This window comes from Schistosoma mansoni, assembly GCF_000237925.1.
Source record: "Schistosoma mansoni, WGS project CABG00000000 data, supercontig 0181, strain Puerto Rico, whole genome shotgun sequence".
Taxonomy (NCBI): domain Eukaryota; kingdom Metazoa; phylum Platyhelminthes; class Trematoda; order Strigeidida; family Schistosomatidae; genus Schistosoma; species Schistosoma mansoni.
The window spans coordinates 420479-438824 of NW_017386065.1; the positions used below are offsets into that span (position 1 = coordinate 420479).

An 18346-nucleotide genomic window follows, 5' to 3' on the forward strand; every position below is an offset into this window, starting at 1 on the left:
CTGCCGAGGAGTCCCATAATAGGATGAAACGGCCGTCCAATGTTTCCAGGTTTTTCATGATGGTCTAGCTTCAATTGACTCACGCTTTCAACTATGAAAACACAAATATACTAATTTAGGGATTTTAATGGTTATCATAAAATAGCTTGTGTACTAAAATAAAAGTTAATGGACAACATACATGTACTTGTATGTTTATATGAATTTTTTATTTTCATAAATAATCATCCAAATTATTACCGTTTAAAAAAATGAACAGTTTTAAGGTTGGTAAATTATGTAATAGTTTATCAGTACGATGCATAGAAAAAACACAATATAATTAGATAAACAGTGATATTTTATTTAGTTGCTGATTGAAATGGTTGATTGAACTTGGATAAATCCTTCATCAAATTCCAGCTCACACGATAATGTTCTTACTTCAAAACTGGATAAATTGAAATCCCATCGTGTACGAAAGTTTTGAATTTATACAACGTCAGTCTCAGATTAGAGTAATTTATATATGATCAGTTGTTATGCGATTAGAAGTAGTTAGCAGGAAATTCAAGACTTAGGTTTTGTGCTAGTTGGCATCAGTCAATGGTGTATATCTGCAATCTTGTACTAACTGGTTCTCCTTATGGAATTCGAACCCGGGTCACCCAGATTCCCAGTCTTACACGTTACCACCGAATGACACAGAGACCATCAACTAGTTTAAGATTGTAAGTAAGGTTTGCTAATGAATGTCAACTAGCATGAAACCCAAATAAAAGATTTCTTGTTGACTGCCTCTAACCACCTTAAGTAAAAATAGTCCACACGATTTTGAGTTACTTGAACTAATGACCACATTGCAACTTGATCTATAGAATTGGATCAGTGCTAAAGGTCAGACAAACGTACTATTAATCACTAATCAGTAATTAGTCAATGAAAATATCTTGGAACTCAAAGGTTACCAGAAATCTACCACAAAAAATTACTAAAGTAAAATACGAACCCATCAACTCAGGGTTTTTCAGCAGTGAATATAATAATCGGTATATCAAAACTTTACAATAGAGGTGAATTACACAAATTTTTCATATGTATACTTCAAAAAATATCTCAATAGTATTTATCTGCATATACATTATCAAGAATATTGTGTATTGTGGAAGAAAATATTTTTCTTTAGGATAAATACATTCCTCATTACGCTTTATTGTCAAATTGAAAGCATTGTTTATAAAAATAGAGATATGTAAGCGTTTATTTACAACTTTTTAAGATAAGTGAAGATGATGATGGCTAACAATAGAATCCTAGGCGCGTGTTTCGTCTTATCTGGGACTCATCAGCTGGATGTACCTGCATCCTAGAGTTGATGTTCACTCAGGGACTAGAACTCAGTACCGTTCACTTCAAACGCCGTCGCTACTGAGCCCAGATAGCCATTATCTTGTGCTGGCGACTTCAAAATAGGACGGTATGTGAGTCCTGGATTCCACTGATAGACATCATCACCTCCGCTTATAATGCTTGTGACTTAGGGCAATACTGAGGCTGTCTGAGCAGGATGCCCAAATGCCCATAAGAAACTGATTAATTGCAATCATAAACATCAATGTGAAGATTCAAACAACCAATACAAAAATAAATTAATGTTTTTAGACTGTTTATATTTGATTTTCAAAGCACAATAGACTGATGTAACATAGGAGACCATGATGGAACGAACTACAAACAACATCAACACCATTCTCAAGTGCACAAGAGAAAATCTAGCTAACAAAAACAGTTGAGATTAAAACAGAAAATTCTTATGGTCGGCAACTAAAGACAGTGTTTTTTGTAGTGCAACACTTCCAAATCCTTCTTAAAAACAGAAGGATACCTAAAACAACCTGCCTGCATTCGTATTCATGGTTGATCGGATAACTGTTAGGCTGTTCATTTCCCAAGTATTTTATTTCAATTAGTGAAATTGTCAATAAAATAAACGTAAAAAATGTAATGTTTTAGTGTAGTCTCGCTCTCTGAGGTGAATGATTTGGTCGTGGAGATTTTGTCGATCTTCTGAACAACATCCTCAACACAAACTTCAGATAGATGTGAAGTGTTCAAATGTCTCCACATATGACTCACAGCTTGTCCTGCCACCTTAATATTGATTGGCAATTATTGACCTTTAACCTGTCAGTGTCCACTTCTTTATATTGATAGTATGTCAATTCGATCTAATTTGTGGTCCTATATCTGTCTATGACTTTTTAAATCTTGAATAGAAGGATTTCTAAGAACACTAGAGGATTTTGAGAAGCTTGGGACTGAGGTCAAGCAGCAGTCAACTAATAAGTTGACCGTAATGACATCAACTACGATTTATAACAAAAGGGATACATTTATCAATTTTAATGATTGGATTAATGTTGGTTAAAAAAAATCAATTTAACCACATCATGAGACTGATGTAATAATTGATCCTGACTTAACTAACTTTACAATTTAACCACTCAGCTTTTGACCGATAAGTAAAGGGTTTAAACCTTGATCCATCAGCTCCTGTATGAGCAATCCTCAGCTCTCACACAGAGTGTTACTCACAACTGTATGCATGAACATCTACTGGACAAACATGTTGTATTATGCAAAAAAAACTAGGAGTAATGACGACAGAGTAAATACAAAAAAAGTGAGGAAGAGAATCATAATCTTGATAACACGCCGACAAACACATTGTCATTTACCATAAATTAAAATTTGATAAAAATATGTGAATAAACATAAGCCAAATAAATGACAATAATGATGAAGGAGAACAAAATAAACCACATTTACTATTTTCATTATTGTATAATCTTTAAGAATGATTTGTTCTACAGAGAGACAAAATGAAATAGTACAACAACAACAACAACTGCTACTATCATAACCCTCCCCCCCACTCATTATCACTATTCAATACACAAGATTCAGAACTGAAATAGACTTTTATAAACCCTCTCACGAAATGATAATAAATTATTTCCATGGAATAGTGCAATGAATAAAAAAGTGAAAAAAAAGAGGAATATGACAACATAAGAATCATTTTTAGTAAAACCCTTTAAAAAAAGAAAAAAAACATTTTCACATACACATGGATATATATACATAGATACAAAGGGGAAAATTATTCGACAGATAACATAAAAAGATAATAAATTAACTGGTAAACCATGCAACGAAGTGTTCACATATGCGTGTATGGAATTTATGTGATTTAGAAAATAATTTTGCAGAAAATATGAATAAGCGGATAGAGTAGCTTTGATATGATGTAAATAATATCAATGAAAGTGAAAGAAATAATATTTTAAGTATGAATGACTAATAAAAAAAGTAGAAAACTTAGTATATGGGGGGGTGACAGTAGAATCTCAGACCTGCGTTTCATCCTGTTTGGTATAAGTCAGTTAGATTTAACTACAATCAGTCTTGATGTTCATATCAGACTTGAAAATTGTACCTATTGTTCGAACCTAAACGCTTTGTCCACTATACTATTGCGTTCAGAAAACCACTAACTGGTAGCCAGCGAATAAGGTAAACCTTGCGATTAAATACCATATTGGGGCAATCCTCTTAGGACCCAGAGAGACTGATCTACTGAAGTTTTAAAATAGCAACAACGGGAAATTTCCAACTCTTATTATAACAAATAACAAAGAAGAAATTAGAAATATGGTTCTACATTTAGGTGTAGCAAAAGTGTGTAAAGAGTGAGTTAAAAGTCCTTAAGTAAAAAATTATGATTACATTATGGACTATGTTAAGTTTGAGTGTAAGACATAAGGCCAAGTAGATGCACTAAGTTAATTGAGGAAACTGTGAACACTTAACATCTAATATGGTCCGAATATACGCTACGCATATATAGCTAACAGCTACTTTGATAACCTAATTGTTATATGAACAGGGTGATCCAACGAAAGTGTAGGATAATATCATCAGGTAATTTCTATTCATTATAACTAAAGATACTACATCCAATTGAAAAATCCAAGATTGAATGTTACAATTATTCTAGAATTTCAATTGTCAATTATTATAGATTATACCAATCAACACTACAAAAAAATTCTAATTTATTAAAACACACGTATAAGATTAGTTAATCGAAAATTTAATCAGTCTTGATGACAATAGAACATGAACAACAACTAAGACTCTACAAATTCTATTTTATCTTTGATTTGCCCATTCTCAATTACTTAATATTAGAAGGGGTTTCGTGGAGATTTCAGTATTTTCATAGTTGAAATCATGAGTCAATTGGGTTCGAATCTCGCGAGTGAGGGGTCGTGGATGCGCACTGCCACTGAGGAGTCACATAATAGGACGAAATGGCCGTCTAGTGCTTCCAGGTTTTCCATGGTGGTCTAGCTTCAATTGACTCATGATTTCAACCATGAAAATACTTAATATTAACTAAAAAATTGGCGATACATCCCAAAAATACAAAGTTTTAAAATATGACATAAAAGAATTCGGAATACACTAAATTAGATTAACCTTTCTTGTTACTTTATTTATTTTCAAAGATAGAAAACGTCCTTGTGAATATGTTTTTGGAGGGAGAGAGAGAGAGAAAGGGGGAGAGAGAGAGATTGATAAACTTAGAGATTAATTGGCTTCAAGTTCCTTCAATATCAATGGGATGATTCAAACAAACAATACTGAATGAATTTAAACTTCACCCCATCGCACAAGCAAGTAGTTATCAGGACTCAGTGGCCGAGTGGATAACGCGATGGCGTTTAAAGAGAAAGGTACTGGGTTCGAGTCCCAGAGTGGACATCAACTCTGAGATGTGGCAGGTACATCCAGCTGATGTGTCCCAAATAGGACGAAACGCGCGTCCTGGATTCCACTGCTAGCCACTATCCATTTTTCAATATAGTCGGAAATGTTTGAAATGGGTAGAAAAAACAGTAATTAATCAATATATTTTAATCTTGACAAAATTGACTGATAAAGCTATTATTATTATTATTAATGTAAATATCATATTTCACAGTATGATTGTTTAAATGATACATATGAACAAATATTGTAAGTTAACTACTCATTGAATTGAAATCTATCCAATCAACAAGAAAATATTACATAGATACATACATTTACATACAGTCAAAATGAAATAAAACAATCTCTTCGATGAAAAATTAGTTTTGTTTCTTAGACTATGGTGGAGCTAGTGAAGTCGGATTTGCAAGTAGTTGGGTGAGTGAATGAGTGAGTGAGATAAAAGATAGCAAATTGGTAGGATTACTGTTTCTATCAAAGACCACCTGCTGCCTGTTTTTAAAATAGACTGAGTCATATATAATTTCATGATAAAGAAGCACTAGTTTATTATTTCCAGTCGGTTAAATGATTTAATTTACTGCCTTATTGATTCAGCTAAATGTTGAACAATTAATGAACTGAATCAATGTACATAAATCATGTCTCTTTACAGTTTACCAATGACCCTCTAGTCTTATAGTAAGCATGAAAACTTATGTACCCTGAATCGAAATTCGATAGTCAACATTTTTGTTTTCAGCTTACAGATAGTGTAGTACGACTATTACCGTCCAATTCAATTTGTGTTAACTGTCACATCTTCAACAACATTAAAATAGTCTAGTCAAAGCTTTTTACCAGATCTTCGAGAATTTATCTCGAAGTAAACAAAATTATTAATCAAATGAAAAGTATATGCATAATGAGTTCAATTTGATGTTAACCGGTTTATGATAAGAGTAAACCTGTTAACTTCGATAAATTTTATTGTCATAAGTTTATTTTTAAGATTGAAGAGAGAAAACAACTAAAACACCAGTGTATTATAGGTGAAAAAGTTAGTTGAATATTTGATATAGATAGACTTCTTCACAGTCTCCCATCTACTGCTATATATTCAGTAATTTCATACTTCAAACTGATTATAGTTTGTTAAGTAGGCAATTCAAACGTGAATCTTTACAATAACTAATTGTCAGTGAGACTTAATTATAATATACTTGCACGGAGATTACATCTTCGACTGACTTTAGTTAGATAAAATTTGTAAATTAAATGAGTGTCACGTTAATTCGGTACTAACTTAATCTCCTTGAGGTATGAAGGTTGGCTTTCATCCAGATTCGTAGATATTTACTAATGGACCCAGGCTTAAGGCAGAAAGGCTTCCAAACAAAAACAATCTGTGACATGAGTAATACTTTTTAGATGGAATAATCAGTGCATATATATCCTATTCTAACAACCTCTTATTAGATAATATCCAAAAAATAAAATTAACGTAGTTTGGTTCGTTATCTCAATAAGATTTAACGTTCTTTACAAGTCCTATACTGATAATTATCATGTCTTCACTAATTAATAAATAAATTCCACGTGTTTTAGTGAGAAGCTGTGACTAGCGGAGTTCAACCGTTGCACGGTCAGAGGCAAGAATTCCCCGAAGACGATCGAAGATTGTCTCACAATACTGAAAATTGATTGAAATTAGATAAGCAAACCATTGAATTGTTCCTCAATAGTTTAAACATTTTGCTCTATCCGAAAGACCTGTAGGTTATGGGTTCGATCTTCAGTGAGGTCATAGGTGTGCACTATTGAGAAGTCAATCACCAGAGCGAAATAGCTGTTTAGTACTTCCAGATTTTCAGTGGTGATTTAAATGAAATCGATGCGTGATTCCAATAACAAGAACGCATTTTTGGAATAAAACTGAAACTCGAGACTTGAACGAAGAGAAAGAATGAATCCATCAGTGACAGTAAAACTGATTTTCATCTCTTTTCCTTCACAATCTCTAACCATACATGTAGATTATCTTTCAACTCTAAAACAAGCCCTAAATATTATTAAAATTTAAATAATCTAAAGGTAGACTATATCAACATCAGTTGAAACAAAGTTGTTTCATCCTAATCCCCATCGTCTTGCTACTAATGACCCAATTTCAAATTTAGATGAAACAAGTTTTCTGGTAAGTAAGTTACTATTCAATTATAAAAATGAATTGAATTAGTGTCATTAATAAGTAGATAGTGAAGAGCCTTGTTTTTCTATTACTTTTATTAAGAATTTCAAGTTGAAAATCATTTACATAGTTGGAAATCATGGGTCAATTGAAGCTAGACCACCATCGAAAACCTGGAAGCACTGGACGTCCGTTTCGTCCTATTATGGGACTCCTCAGCAGTGCGCATCCACGATTCCGCCTCGCGAGATTCGAACCCAGGACCTACCAGTCTCGAGCCGAAGCTTTTAACCGATAGACCACTGACCCGGTATCCAACGGTGTTAGTGTCTGACTTCAACCAATCCACGATGTTTGAGCAACCGTTCACCAATTGTCTTCAGTGAGTTGATATCTCTACAACAGACTAGGTTGAACTGCATTGGTCACTGCTTCCCACTAGAACTCAAGGAGACATCCCTTGAAGTCAGTCAATAGTTAGCATATGATTATAGATCAGAATGGGTTTTGTGGAGATTTCAGTATTTTCATGGTTGAAATCATGAGCCAATTGAAGCTAGACCACCATGGAAAACCTGGAAGCACTGGATCGTGGATGCGCACTGCTGAGTAGTCCCATAATAGGACGAAACGGCCGTCCAGTGCTTCCAGGTTTTCGATGGTGGTCTAGCTTCAATTGACCCATGATTTCAACCATGAAAATACTAAATTCTCCACAAAACCCCCTCTGAAAAGCATTTAGTCAAATGACTATTAGTTACGAATTTATATAGAATAATAAGACAATTAGAACATAATGAAAATATTGAAACATGCAATTAAAGTAAACAATTAAAAATCAATAGACAACGCCCAATTGACTATTAATCACCCCCATTTACAATCACAGATACGCATACATATATATGTATATATATATATATTTCCATTCATACGGAAAGACATTCATCCATACATAGGAAGAATAGTATTCATATTGTGTGTTGAAAACAAGGAAATAAAAATGAGACAAAAACATTTGAACAAATGAAGTCAAGGAGGAAATCTCTATACCTACTCAACTAATAAATGGAAATTGACTATAATTTTTTTTAGAAATATGCAGGCGTACATACTCGTAATTAGTCTAATCAATAATTGAACCTTTTTTGGTGGAATGTATATACAATGTTTATAATTGCTATAATCATTGTAATGATCAGTTAATACAAAGTTCTACAGATTATAGCTCAGCAGTAATGTCTCTGACTATCAAAATGGATTCAAAAACCACTGATTATAGTCATTTACCTTAACATTGTAAAAAACGCTTGTTTAATAAATGATAACTGGCACAAAAAAACTTCTATCCAGAATTTTCTCCTAACTGTTTACAACTATCCAACTTTAAGTAGTATCCACTCTAATACAGAATCACTTAAACTAGTATTCTCAATATCAACTTGATTGATAGAATTCAATCAATAATAAGAATTAAATAACATTAAAATTGTTTATTACTACTACTACTACTACTACTACTACTACTGATTAATCAATATACCAAGATTATTAAATGATAACAGTGATCACAGACGGAGTCATAACAACGTTTAACAATTACACAATGAAGTGACATGGAATGAAAGGAAGAGAAAAGAAAATCAAGTACTACTCTTTATGTGTATTTGTATGTTATAAGTTCCTTTAGTATTGAGAAACAGATAGCTGATAATTTTTGTATATTTAATCAATTGTGAAAATCAAATTTTTCCGCGCTTACGAAAAGACAAAAAAACGGAAATAGAAAAACAAACGACCTTATTTCATTTTTTTTTTGTTGATAACTTTAAAACTCAAGTATAATTTAAAACAAAAATTGACAAGGGATAAATACACAAGGCGAAGAAAAAGTTGTCGGTAAATAATAGAACATTTATTCACTGGTTAAGCAAATCAATTTACACCTTCCTTCCTCCCTCTCTCTATATATGAATAATGATTACCATAGGGACACGAAACCAGAGTTCAAGGTAAGCATTTCATTGATAATTAAGAAAATCTAAATAATACAACCAATTCATCTTATGGCAATATAATAAAGAAATTATAATTTACACCCTTTTCTATTTTGGATGTTCATTACTCAAAAACATTTAGGTTTTAGGATTAACAGATTAGCACCAATAAACCATGAAACTATAAAACACGAAGGATGCGAGAAAAAAAAAACGAAATAAATACGTAAGCATAAAAATTTTTAATTATCAGAAGGGGTTTTGTGGAGATTTAGTATTTTTCATAGTTGAAAGCGTGAGTCAATTGAAGCTAGACCACCATGGAGAACCTGAGAAGTTCCATAATAGGACGAAACGGCCGTTCAGTGTTTCCAGGTTTACCATGATGGTCTAGCTTCAATTGACTCATGCTTTCAACTATAAAAATTTTTGATATTTTCCGGTTTACTTCTACTTATAAATGTGTTTCAATCAATCCAAAAAGTTGTGGACGCCTGACCTGAGTATTGCATTTTGAAGAAACACAGAGTTGTAGCTACAAATGCTAATTCACCTATCGATGTCATGATAAACAATTTCACCCATATTCATATCATTATAATCAATGACACTTAATGTAACTATTTAATTTTATAACTAATTAAATACAGTTACTCTGAAAACGGTAAAAGGTGTATAAACTGAGTAGTTCAATAGCAAACAGTGTAATATGCTGAGTAAAATTAGACAAGTCATACAATTACTCAAAACCCTATGGTAAGTTACATAGTTGAGGTATTATTTGAGCAGAACCTAACCTAGGTTTACATAGTTATAGGAGTAAATTTCTTGGTCGGCAGTTAGCAATGTAGCTTTCATTTTTTTGTCTTCTTCTTTCACTTAGTTCAGTAGGCCAAGCTAAAAAGAATAGTGGTTCATAAGAAATACAGAATAAGTCAGACAGTTGATTAGAACTAAAGAATAAATGGCCAAAAACATAGATCCTCCTTACTAGTCACAATTTATATCAACATAACAACGAAAAGCTGCTAAGCTGAATTCCACAACAGTAAAAGTAGTATTTAGTATCAATGATAATAGACAAAATAAATATTGAAAACACAGTCCTAGAACAATAAATGAAATCGTGAATTAACAATTACGAAGTAACAATCAAACTATCCTGACTGATTTCAAGAAAAAACTTATGGATATTACATTACGAATATCTCGTAGATAATGACTACAAAGTCTGATAAGTACAACTTTTTTAAATTCAACTTAGTATTGTTTGTTTGAATCTTCCCATTGATGTTTGGGACTGCGACTGGTCAGTCTCTAATTGGCATATGTGCATACTGTGCGTATTGCCTCGATATAGCCTAAATTCACAAGCATGGTAAGCAAAGATGGGAAGATTCAAACAAACAATACTAAGTTGAATTTAAACTTCGCCACATTGCACAAGCAAGTGGCTATCAGGACTCAGTGGCCAAGTGCATAACGCGATGGCGTTTGAAGCAAAAGGTACTAGGTTCGAGTCCTTTCCGGAGTGAACATCAACTCTGAGATGTGGCAGGTACATCCAGATGACGAATCCCAAATAGGACGAAACGCGCTTCAAACTGGATTCCACTGCTAGCCACTATCCATCTTTGCTTACAACTTTTTTTATTTTAAAAAGAAAAACTCTATGAATTTACATAGAAACACCATATTTTTGGTCAAATTTTTCTCAAAACAATAATCATACTATTAGATTTATCAAAATCTCAATGAAAATCTCACAAAATCATAATCAAAACAAACAAACAAACATATAGAAGATTATTTGACAAAAAAAAAAGGAAAACAAACAAACGATACACATTAGGTAAACAATCATTGACAGTTTATTGACACATATAAGTAATTACCAAAAAAAAATTATAATATAAACAGTAATAAACTCTTGTATTGAATATCGTATAACTATGTATACAGACAATAATTAAACTATCCTGCTGTGTATTCATAAAAGTTCATTCTCCTCTCTCTCTCATACACACATCAACAGCCACAACAACAACAAACACATTCATTTATTTGTTCTTTCTTGATTACATGATTTGAAAAAAAAAAAGAATCATCTAGTAGAAGAATCAAAATGAAATGGATTAAAATATATTCATATCATAAATATTATTATGTGAATAAATTGAATTGGCAAATAATATCGAAGTATCGAAACCTTAACAACTAACTTCAAATGACAATGAATAAATGTACCATATCGAAATTCATTAATTCTCTTTTCTTATTTTTTTTCTTTTTATTCAATTGTCACATAGAAATATCAGTCTTTATCTTATCATGAGTAAATTACAGAGTAGTACATAAAAAATTCTGAGAAAATTTAATTGTTAAATAGTAAAAACAACGTATGGCTATTGCCAACTTATGTCACCTATGGCGAAGACGAGATATTCGTCTATCAATTAAGGGACGAGTATACTGCGCAGCAGTTCACTCTGTTCTACTTTACGGCTGTGAAACATGGCCATTAAGAGTAGAAGATACTCGCAAGGTACTAGTATTTGACCACAGATGTCTTAGAAATATTGCTCGCATCTGCTGGGATCACCGGGTAAGCAATAGTGAGTTTAGACACTGGGTATTAGGGAATGATGGTAAGTCAATTGATGAGGTTGTAAATCCTCATCGAGTGAAATGGTTGGGCTATATGTTACGTATGCCTTAACACTGATTAGCACGATGCACCATATTGACTAGTATTGGGGATGGTTGGAAGAGAGTTAGGGGCGGCCAATCCAAAACGTGGCATCAGTGCTTGAAGTCACTGACTTCTAGTCTGAGCCATGTTGGTAGATGCAGACTACTTGGTTGGAGTCCGCGTGACTATCGTAACCAATGGTTGGAGACTCTGGGTGACATGGCTCAGAATCGATCACAATGACGTAGGTGTATACACTCTTTATCTTCCCTTAAACCTTGAGATTAAAACTGCTTCATATCTGTCTTTCTTCGTGTACTATATCCTGATATACAATCTTTCTTTGTTACGAGAAGGTTTGAAATCATCTTCAATACATTTTTGTATTGTTTATTTGAATCTTCCCAATGATGTTTATGACTACAATCGATCAATCTCTTATTGGCAGATGTGCATTTTGTGTAGATTACCTCGAGATCGCATGATAAGCAGTGATGGATGGTGGTTAGCAGTGAAATCTGAGACACAAGTACATTCAACTAAAGTGTCTCAGGTAAGAAGAAAATCGAGTCTTGGATTCCACTGCTAGCTGCCAACCATCTTCATTTATTATTTTCAATATATTTATATAAATAGTAGTTATTATATAAACATGAAATTACAGATTACATGATTTTACTGTTAAACTAATTAGTTATATAATGATAGTTAAAGCTTTAAAACAAGTTAGCATTATGTAATCAACATTCAAACTACAAATATACTAACTAATTTTGAAAGTTATTAAGATGATTGAAATTGAAGTAGAACTAAACAATAATTGATTGATTCGTGGTCATTATTTTTAATAGTGATTACTTATTGTGTATACATCACTAACTAATCTCCTTAGATATTTAATAGTTGAATTCATGAGCCAATTAAAACTAGACCACCATGGAAAACCTGGAAGCACTGGGCGACCGTTTTGTTCTAGTACGGGACTCCTCAGCAGCGAGCATCCATCTTTCTTAATTAATTGTAAAATATTAAAGATTGACTATTGAAGTTGCTTATTTGAATAATTAAGAGTCAGTTTAGTGGATTAGACCTTTTGAGGCAGACTGTTTGTAAGGAAGATGTAATGAATATTGGATTGTTAAGGTGTTTCCTACTAAAAAGAAACTTTTCTCTCTAATCAATTATTCTAGCGGCATTGGACAAGAAGTGACTAACATGAAAACCAAGTCATTAACTTCTGAGTTATAGGTTTCTTTATCTCGGATTCTCATTTAATATTCACGCTAACTATCAGCATATAAACAACTTGGACACAAGAAATAATTATATCTATCATCATAGGGAAAATGTAATTACTTATCTATATTCACCAAGTGCTTTCTAAACTGAAACTCCTCAGTCACACATTTAGATATAACTATATTTATTTTTACACATGAATTAATAACTATGTGAAATAGAAACAAAATTATCACCATGAATTAACTACATATAAAAAAGATTGAAAAACGATGAAAGAAGTAAGTATGTGTATCAATGAAACGGACAAATGACAAACAGTTAATTGTAAATTGAAAGAATTCTTACCATAGCTTCTTCACTATTAAGCCATAATAGTAAATTGTTTCCACTGAAAGATGAATCTTGTAATAACCAATCACCAGTAAAACCATGCAGTTGGCCATTATATACCATACAAACTTTACCCAATGTTGATGGAGTCACTGGGTATTCAACAACTGAATTATTATTGACAATCATATGACTAAGTGCTTCTTGTAAACCAAAACGTAATTGATCTGATGTTGGATTAAATAATACACGGATGAAAACATTTTCACGAAGAATATACTCTGAAGTTAAGCCATCTATAGAAAAAAGAAAAGCATATTGTTATTTAATTAGACTATGAAAGTAACTAGTATAATATAACTCATATTGTGTTATATGTTGCTTATACTGACAGATGTAAGTAGTATGTAGCAGCAATCGGAAATGGAATATCTGCCAAAAGAAGATTGAATTGAAGAGAAAAAAAAAGGAAACAGAGAACAATTGGAATAATAGCATAATTGAAAGAATTGTGAAGTATGTAAAGAGCAACTGAAGGAAGATGTGTAAATAATGCATTTCTAGATATGGAATTCGCAGTCATAATGTAGAATCTTCCAAGTGAATTATATATTCAGTTAACAACAGAAGTATATAGATAGTCAAATCCATGGTAATTTTATAAGTTTATTTTGTCGAAAGGTTTTAAGTCGACCTTTTTGCATTGCTGAGGAACTATTAAGTTTTTATATGTCGAATTGTCTGAATTTTATTCAGCTACAATTAGACACTTCCTGCCAGTCACTCTATATCTTTCATGTAGTAATGACGGCTCCTTTTACTGGGGTTATTGATGAAACAGTGGCTCCCTAAACTTTTTTTGCATTTTTTCTTTTGGGATCATATTTTTACTCAGATAATAAATTTAAACTATAGAACACCCAAAAAATTTATTACATTCCTCAATTGTTTCGTGATTGGAGGGGAAAGGTTTATATTCTTACTATTCAAACGAGATCTATACTTTGTTAGAAAGTTACAGTAAATATACCTTAATACTCTAGATCAACTTTGCTTACAGTTGGAGGTGCACAATGCTGACAGGTATAAAACCAGGATTAAAACCTATTCAGTCCTCACCATTTTTCAATGGTTTTACTCACTGGTGTCAGTACTTAATCAATACTACAATAATTCATGTACGTAATATATAAATTATCGAATATAACTCATCTCCCAAGTATTAGTTCATATGATCAACTTTAAGCTATACTATTTGTGTGCCCCCAAATACCCTGGTACGGCCGAGAGTGAGGAGAGTTCGCTCTCCCTCTCGAAATGCTCTCACATGGCCAGCGAATATATAGCATCTGCCAGAGAAGTCCTACTCACTACCTCACTGTTGTTTACGAAATTAAGAGGACGAAAAGCGAATGTCCGGCGTTTTATCCGGGTTGGTGGACAAAGCGAGTCCACCTAGGGGAGTTGGAAAACCCTGATTCCAAACCAATGGTGGAAATGGACTACAGGATCCTAAAAGAATAAATGACGTGACAACCTATTGTTGGTCACCGGCTACCATGGGACTGCATCTCCTCACGATGCTCCACTGCCTTGTGGATCAGACCCTTAGGTCGAAGGCTCCGGGTGTAGTCCCCTAAGGAAACCACCTGCTTCAGTTTGGGCACCTAGGCGGTATCACAGCCCTCACACAAATCGAATGAGATTTGTATGGCGCATATGTATCTGGTGCTTCCTTGTACCAATATTTGTGTTTAAATAAATAAATAAATAAATACTATTTGTGTATAGACTAGTGATACAACTACCCAACTACGAAAACCAATATAAGGGGAGCAGAATTTAAACCTTTAAGCTTTTAAGTGCAAGCCGAATAGACCATCTTTCTATAAGGACAGATTGGGATAGTATTACAGTGAAAATATACATTTCAAGGGAAAAAATTAATATATAAACTTATATATCATATATAAATATAATGAAACAGGAAAAAATGTCGCCATTTATTGAACAGTGAAACTGAACTCTTTCATTATTGAAAACTATTCAGTAAAATAACTTGAAAGTGATTACTTTGACAACCGAAAACAATTAAATAAATTAAAAAAGAGTAGCCAGTTGAAAAAAAATAAGGAAATTGATTGTGAGAAATGAGAGGAACAATAAAAATCCAAAACTACTTGTATCAAAAGCATTATACGGAACTCACTAAGTAAAGATTTGTGTACTTGTTTTCGAGAGCTAGCAAAGCCAGTTGGTTTTCCAAATGGAAGAATGTGGGTTAGGAATGGAACCTGCGACTTAGTAGCCGAAAGTCAAACGTTTTAATCACTGAGCAACAGCTCCATTGGTAATCATCAACTTACACACTCACATGATGAAAACAAGTGTAAACTACAAATCCATACACACTTCATTAGAGGCATTAATTCGGTTTTTTTACCTTATTCTTAACTCTTCCAATATGATAACATCAGAGAAGACAGAGACCGACCACTCGCATCACTTATTCGAATCTAATAAACTGCTTCATCATGTTTACTGTTTCAACTCAAGTATTTCTCGTTTAATTACATTCTTTAAATGCACAATTCTAAGGCTACAGATTAAAAAATGTATGAGGTATTTTTAAGTCAGTTTATTTTGACAAGGAAAAGCTTCGTAACAGTAGTTAGAAAATCACACTGAAACGTTTCATACTAATAGTCTCACAGCAAACAGAAACAAAACGGGGAAAACTAACAAAACCTTACATATTCGAACAAACATTGTGATGAACACCAAAACATAAGTATAGTTGCTAGGTGCATTTGAGAACAACACATTCGGTTGTCAGTACTTATTGAGTTACAGACCAAGTCACCCATTCAGTTAATAAAAACCAATCAAGGATCTATTCCAAATGTGAATTTAGCCCCAAGTTGTCACAACACATTAACACAGTAAGATTATATTAAAAAAGATGAAAACAGATCGAGTCGGAAAATTAGTAGTATCAGTGATAGTAAAACAGACTAAACGTAGACAATATTGTTCCTAAAGGGAAAAAAACGAAATAAGAGGATGAACAGTATGAAATAAAATTAAAACGTAAGATTTATTGGGAGAAAGTAAAGAACTGACCAATTTCGACCCATATCATGGAGATAGTCAAATGAAACATTCATATAGACAAACAAGTTTGTAAAGTTATTAGTTGCGTTATCACATTACATCAAATTACCTCAAAAAAAGTTCTGGGCGAGACTATAATTTATGGACCACCTTTGAACGAATCTTAAGTGACCTTGAGAAATGTTATCCAATCGGTAAACAGTCAGCATAGAGTAATAATATATTATACAAAACCAAATAATTAAAGTGGATAAACTTCATTTATATGGTCCAAAAACTTGACAAGGTTAGAAAAAGGTTCAAAGGTTCCAAAATCGTAATGCATAAGATAGAGGAACTCATTCATATGGCTCCATAATAGTTGGTCTCTGGAACCATGATAAGGTCACAAAAACCCTCTCAGCCTCGACCACATAGCTTCATTTTTGTTTATGTGTACTCCAGTTGTGTAAGTTTATCATTTTTATTATGGATATGTCCCTACAATACTCATACCACTGAACAGCCAAAGCTTCAGTAACATCTGAGATTATTGCAGCCAATGTTACTGGTGCTTTTATTATACAGTTCGCGGCAATTATTATAAAATGCCTTAGTTTCAATCTGTATCGAGCGATAAAGGTTCTTATTCTAGCAAACGTCTTCCTTCAATATATATCGAAGGACAACATCACGGTAGTCTGCACAAGGTCTAAAAGTCATTTAATACCCGCAATTACAAATACAGGAACTTCTTAGTAGTTTCATTTGTTTTAGCCCCTTCATTGTCAAGTCTTCTCTATAATTCTCTGTGAACCGAATGTACATAAGCATCAGGTACTGAAATCAGCACCGCGACCTTGAAATCCCTCGAATGCTTCTGATTGGCTCGTCCATAAATTATAGTCTCGTCAATAAGTGCAAACTGACATGATCAATAAATTACAAACATAATTTGTTTTCAAAAATAATGAAAATAACGGTATAATCATAAAGAAAAGAACCTGTAAAAGTGAAAGAATAAGACTAAGATACATCATGATGAAAGTCATAAAAAGACTGATTAAACTGATCTGATAATAATAATAATAATAATAAAGAAATATGATCTAAATGGAGGGGGGGGAAATAAAGAGGAAACAAGTAAACTATGTCTATCAATAAATTCACAATATATAAATTCAAGAAAAATGATTTTAAAAAATCTACATTTTGATTACACACTTTTTTCTCTCCTTTCTTTTCTTTTCTTTTTATTGTTGACGCCAATTGTGAATAATCATTCATAAATGAGATAAATTTTAATTGAACTAGATTAAAACCAACCCATAACAACTAAACAACCAAACAACAACAGAAATCTGTATATTTGATTTCGGTATTAGACTATCTTCTTTTCTCTTTTCATGAATGTTCATACATTTTGATATAAAATTTTTATTTTAATTGGGAATTGTCAAATTTTATAAGAAAAAAAAGGGGCAAAAATATTTTTGTTTTGATGTTTGGTCATAAAAAAAAGGAATAGGTAAGAACAGTATATGTGTTTATATGAAAAATCATATATCTTATATTATGTTACGTTAGTTAATGATAGTAACTCCGCCTGTAGCTCCTCTGGGGGTTACTGCCGGTCCCAAGCCCGGGTAAAGGAGGAGGGTTGGGCGTGGCGTTAGCGACCCCATCCCGTAGAAAATCAATTCGCTAAAAAATCGTTTACCAGAAAAAGTCATTCAAACCATTTAAACTCTGCCCTGGGAGTAGAAGGAATAATTATGACGTCTCATGATGAAAGCCGAGTTCCTTCGGAAGTCATGAGGCCGATGCACCTTCTTACAACCAGAGCGACAATTTTTATGGAACAATCAATCGAATGGAATTCATCACTCTACATCAACTTCATCGACTACGAGAAGGCATTTGATAGCGTGAACAGGACGACACTATGGAAGCTTCTTCGACACTACGGCGTGCCTGAGAAGATAGTCAATATCATACGGAACT

The 18346-nt window shown here is 33.0% G+C and overlaps 1 protein-coding gene and 1 non-coding gene across 2 annotated transcripts in view; one reads left to right on the forward strand and one right to left on the reverse strand.

Annotated features, from left to right (window-relative positions):
* The first annotated feature begins 4737 nt into the window (after nucleotides 1–4737).
* On the forward strand, nucleotides 4738–4809 carry Smp_tRNA_01448_Pseudo_TTA.1.1. Its single transcript has one exon. It is a non-coding gene (tRNA).
* An 8308-nt stretch (nucleotides 4810–13117) lies between these two features.
* Nucleotides 13118–18346, reverse strand: part of Smp_081370 (hypothetical protein) — a gene marked incomplete at its 3' end in the record, with an annotated part of 17281 nt that continues 12052 nt past the window's right edge. Inside the window, exons 3-4 of the mRNA XM_018795165.1 lie at nucleotides 13265–13545; nucleotides 13118–13162 (exon numbers count right to left, since the gene is read on the reverse strand). Of these exons, the coding sequence (XP_018647001.1) occupies nucleotides 13118–13162; nucleotides 13265–13545 (326 nt within the window). The remainder of the gene's footprint in view (nucleotides 13163–13264; nucleotides 13546–18346) is intronic.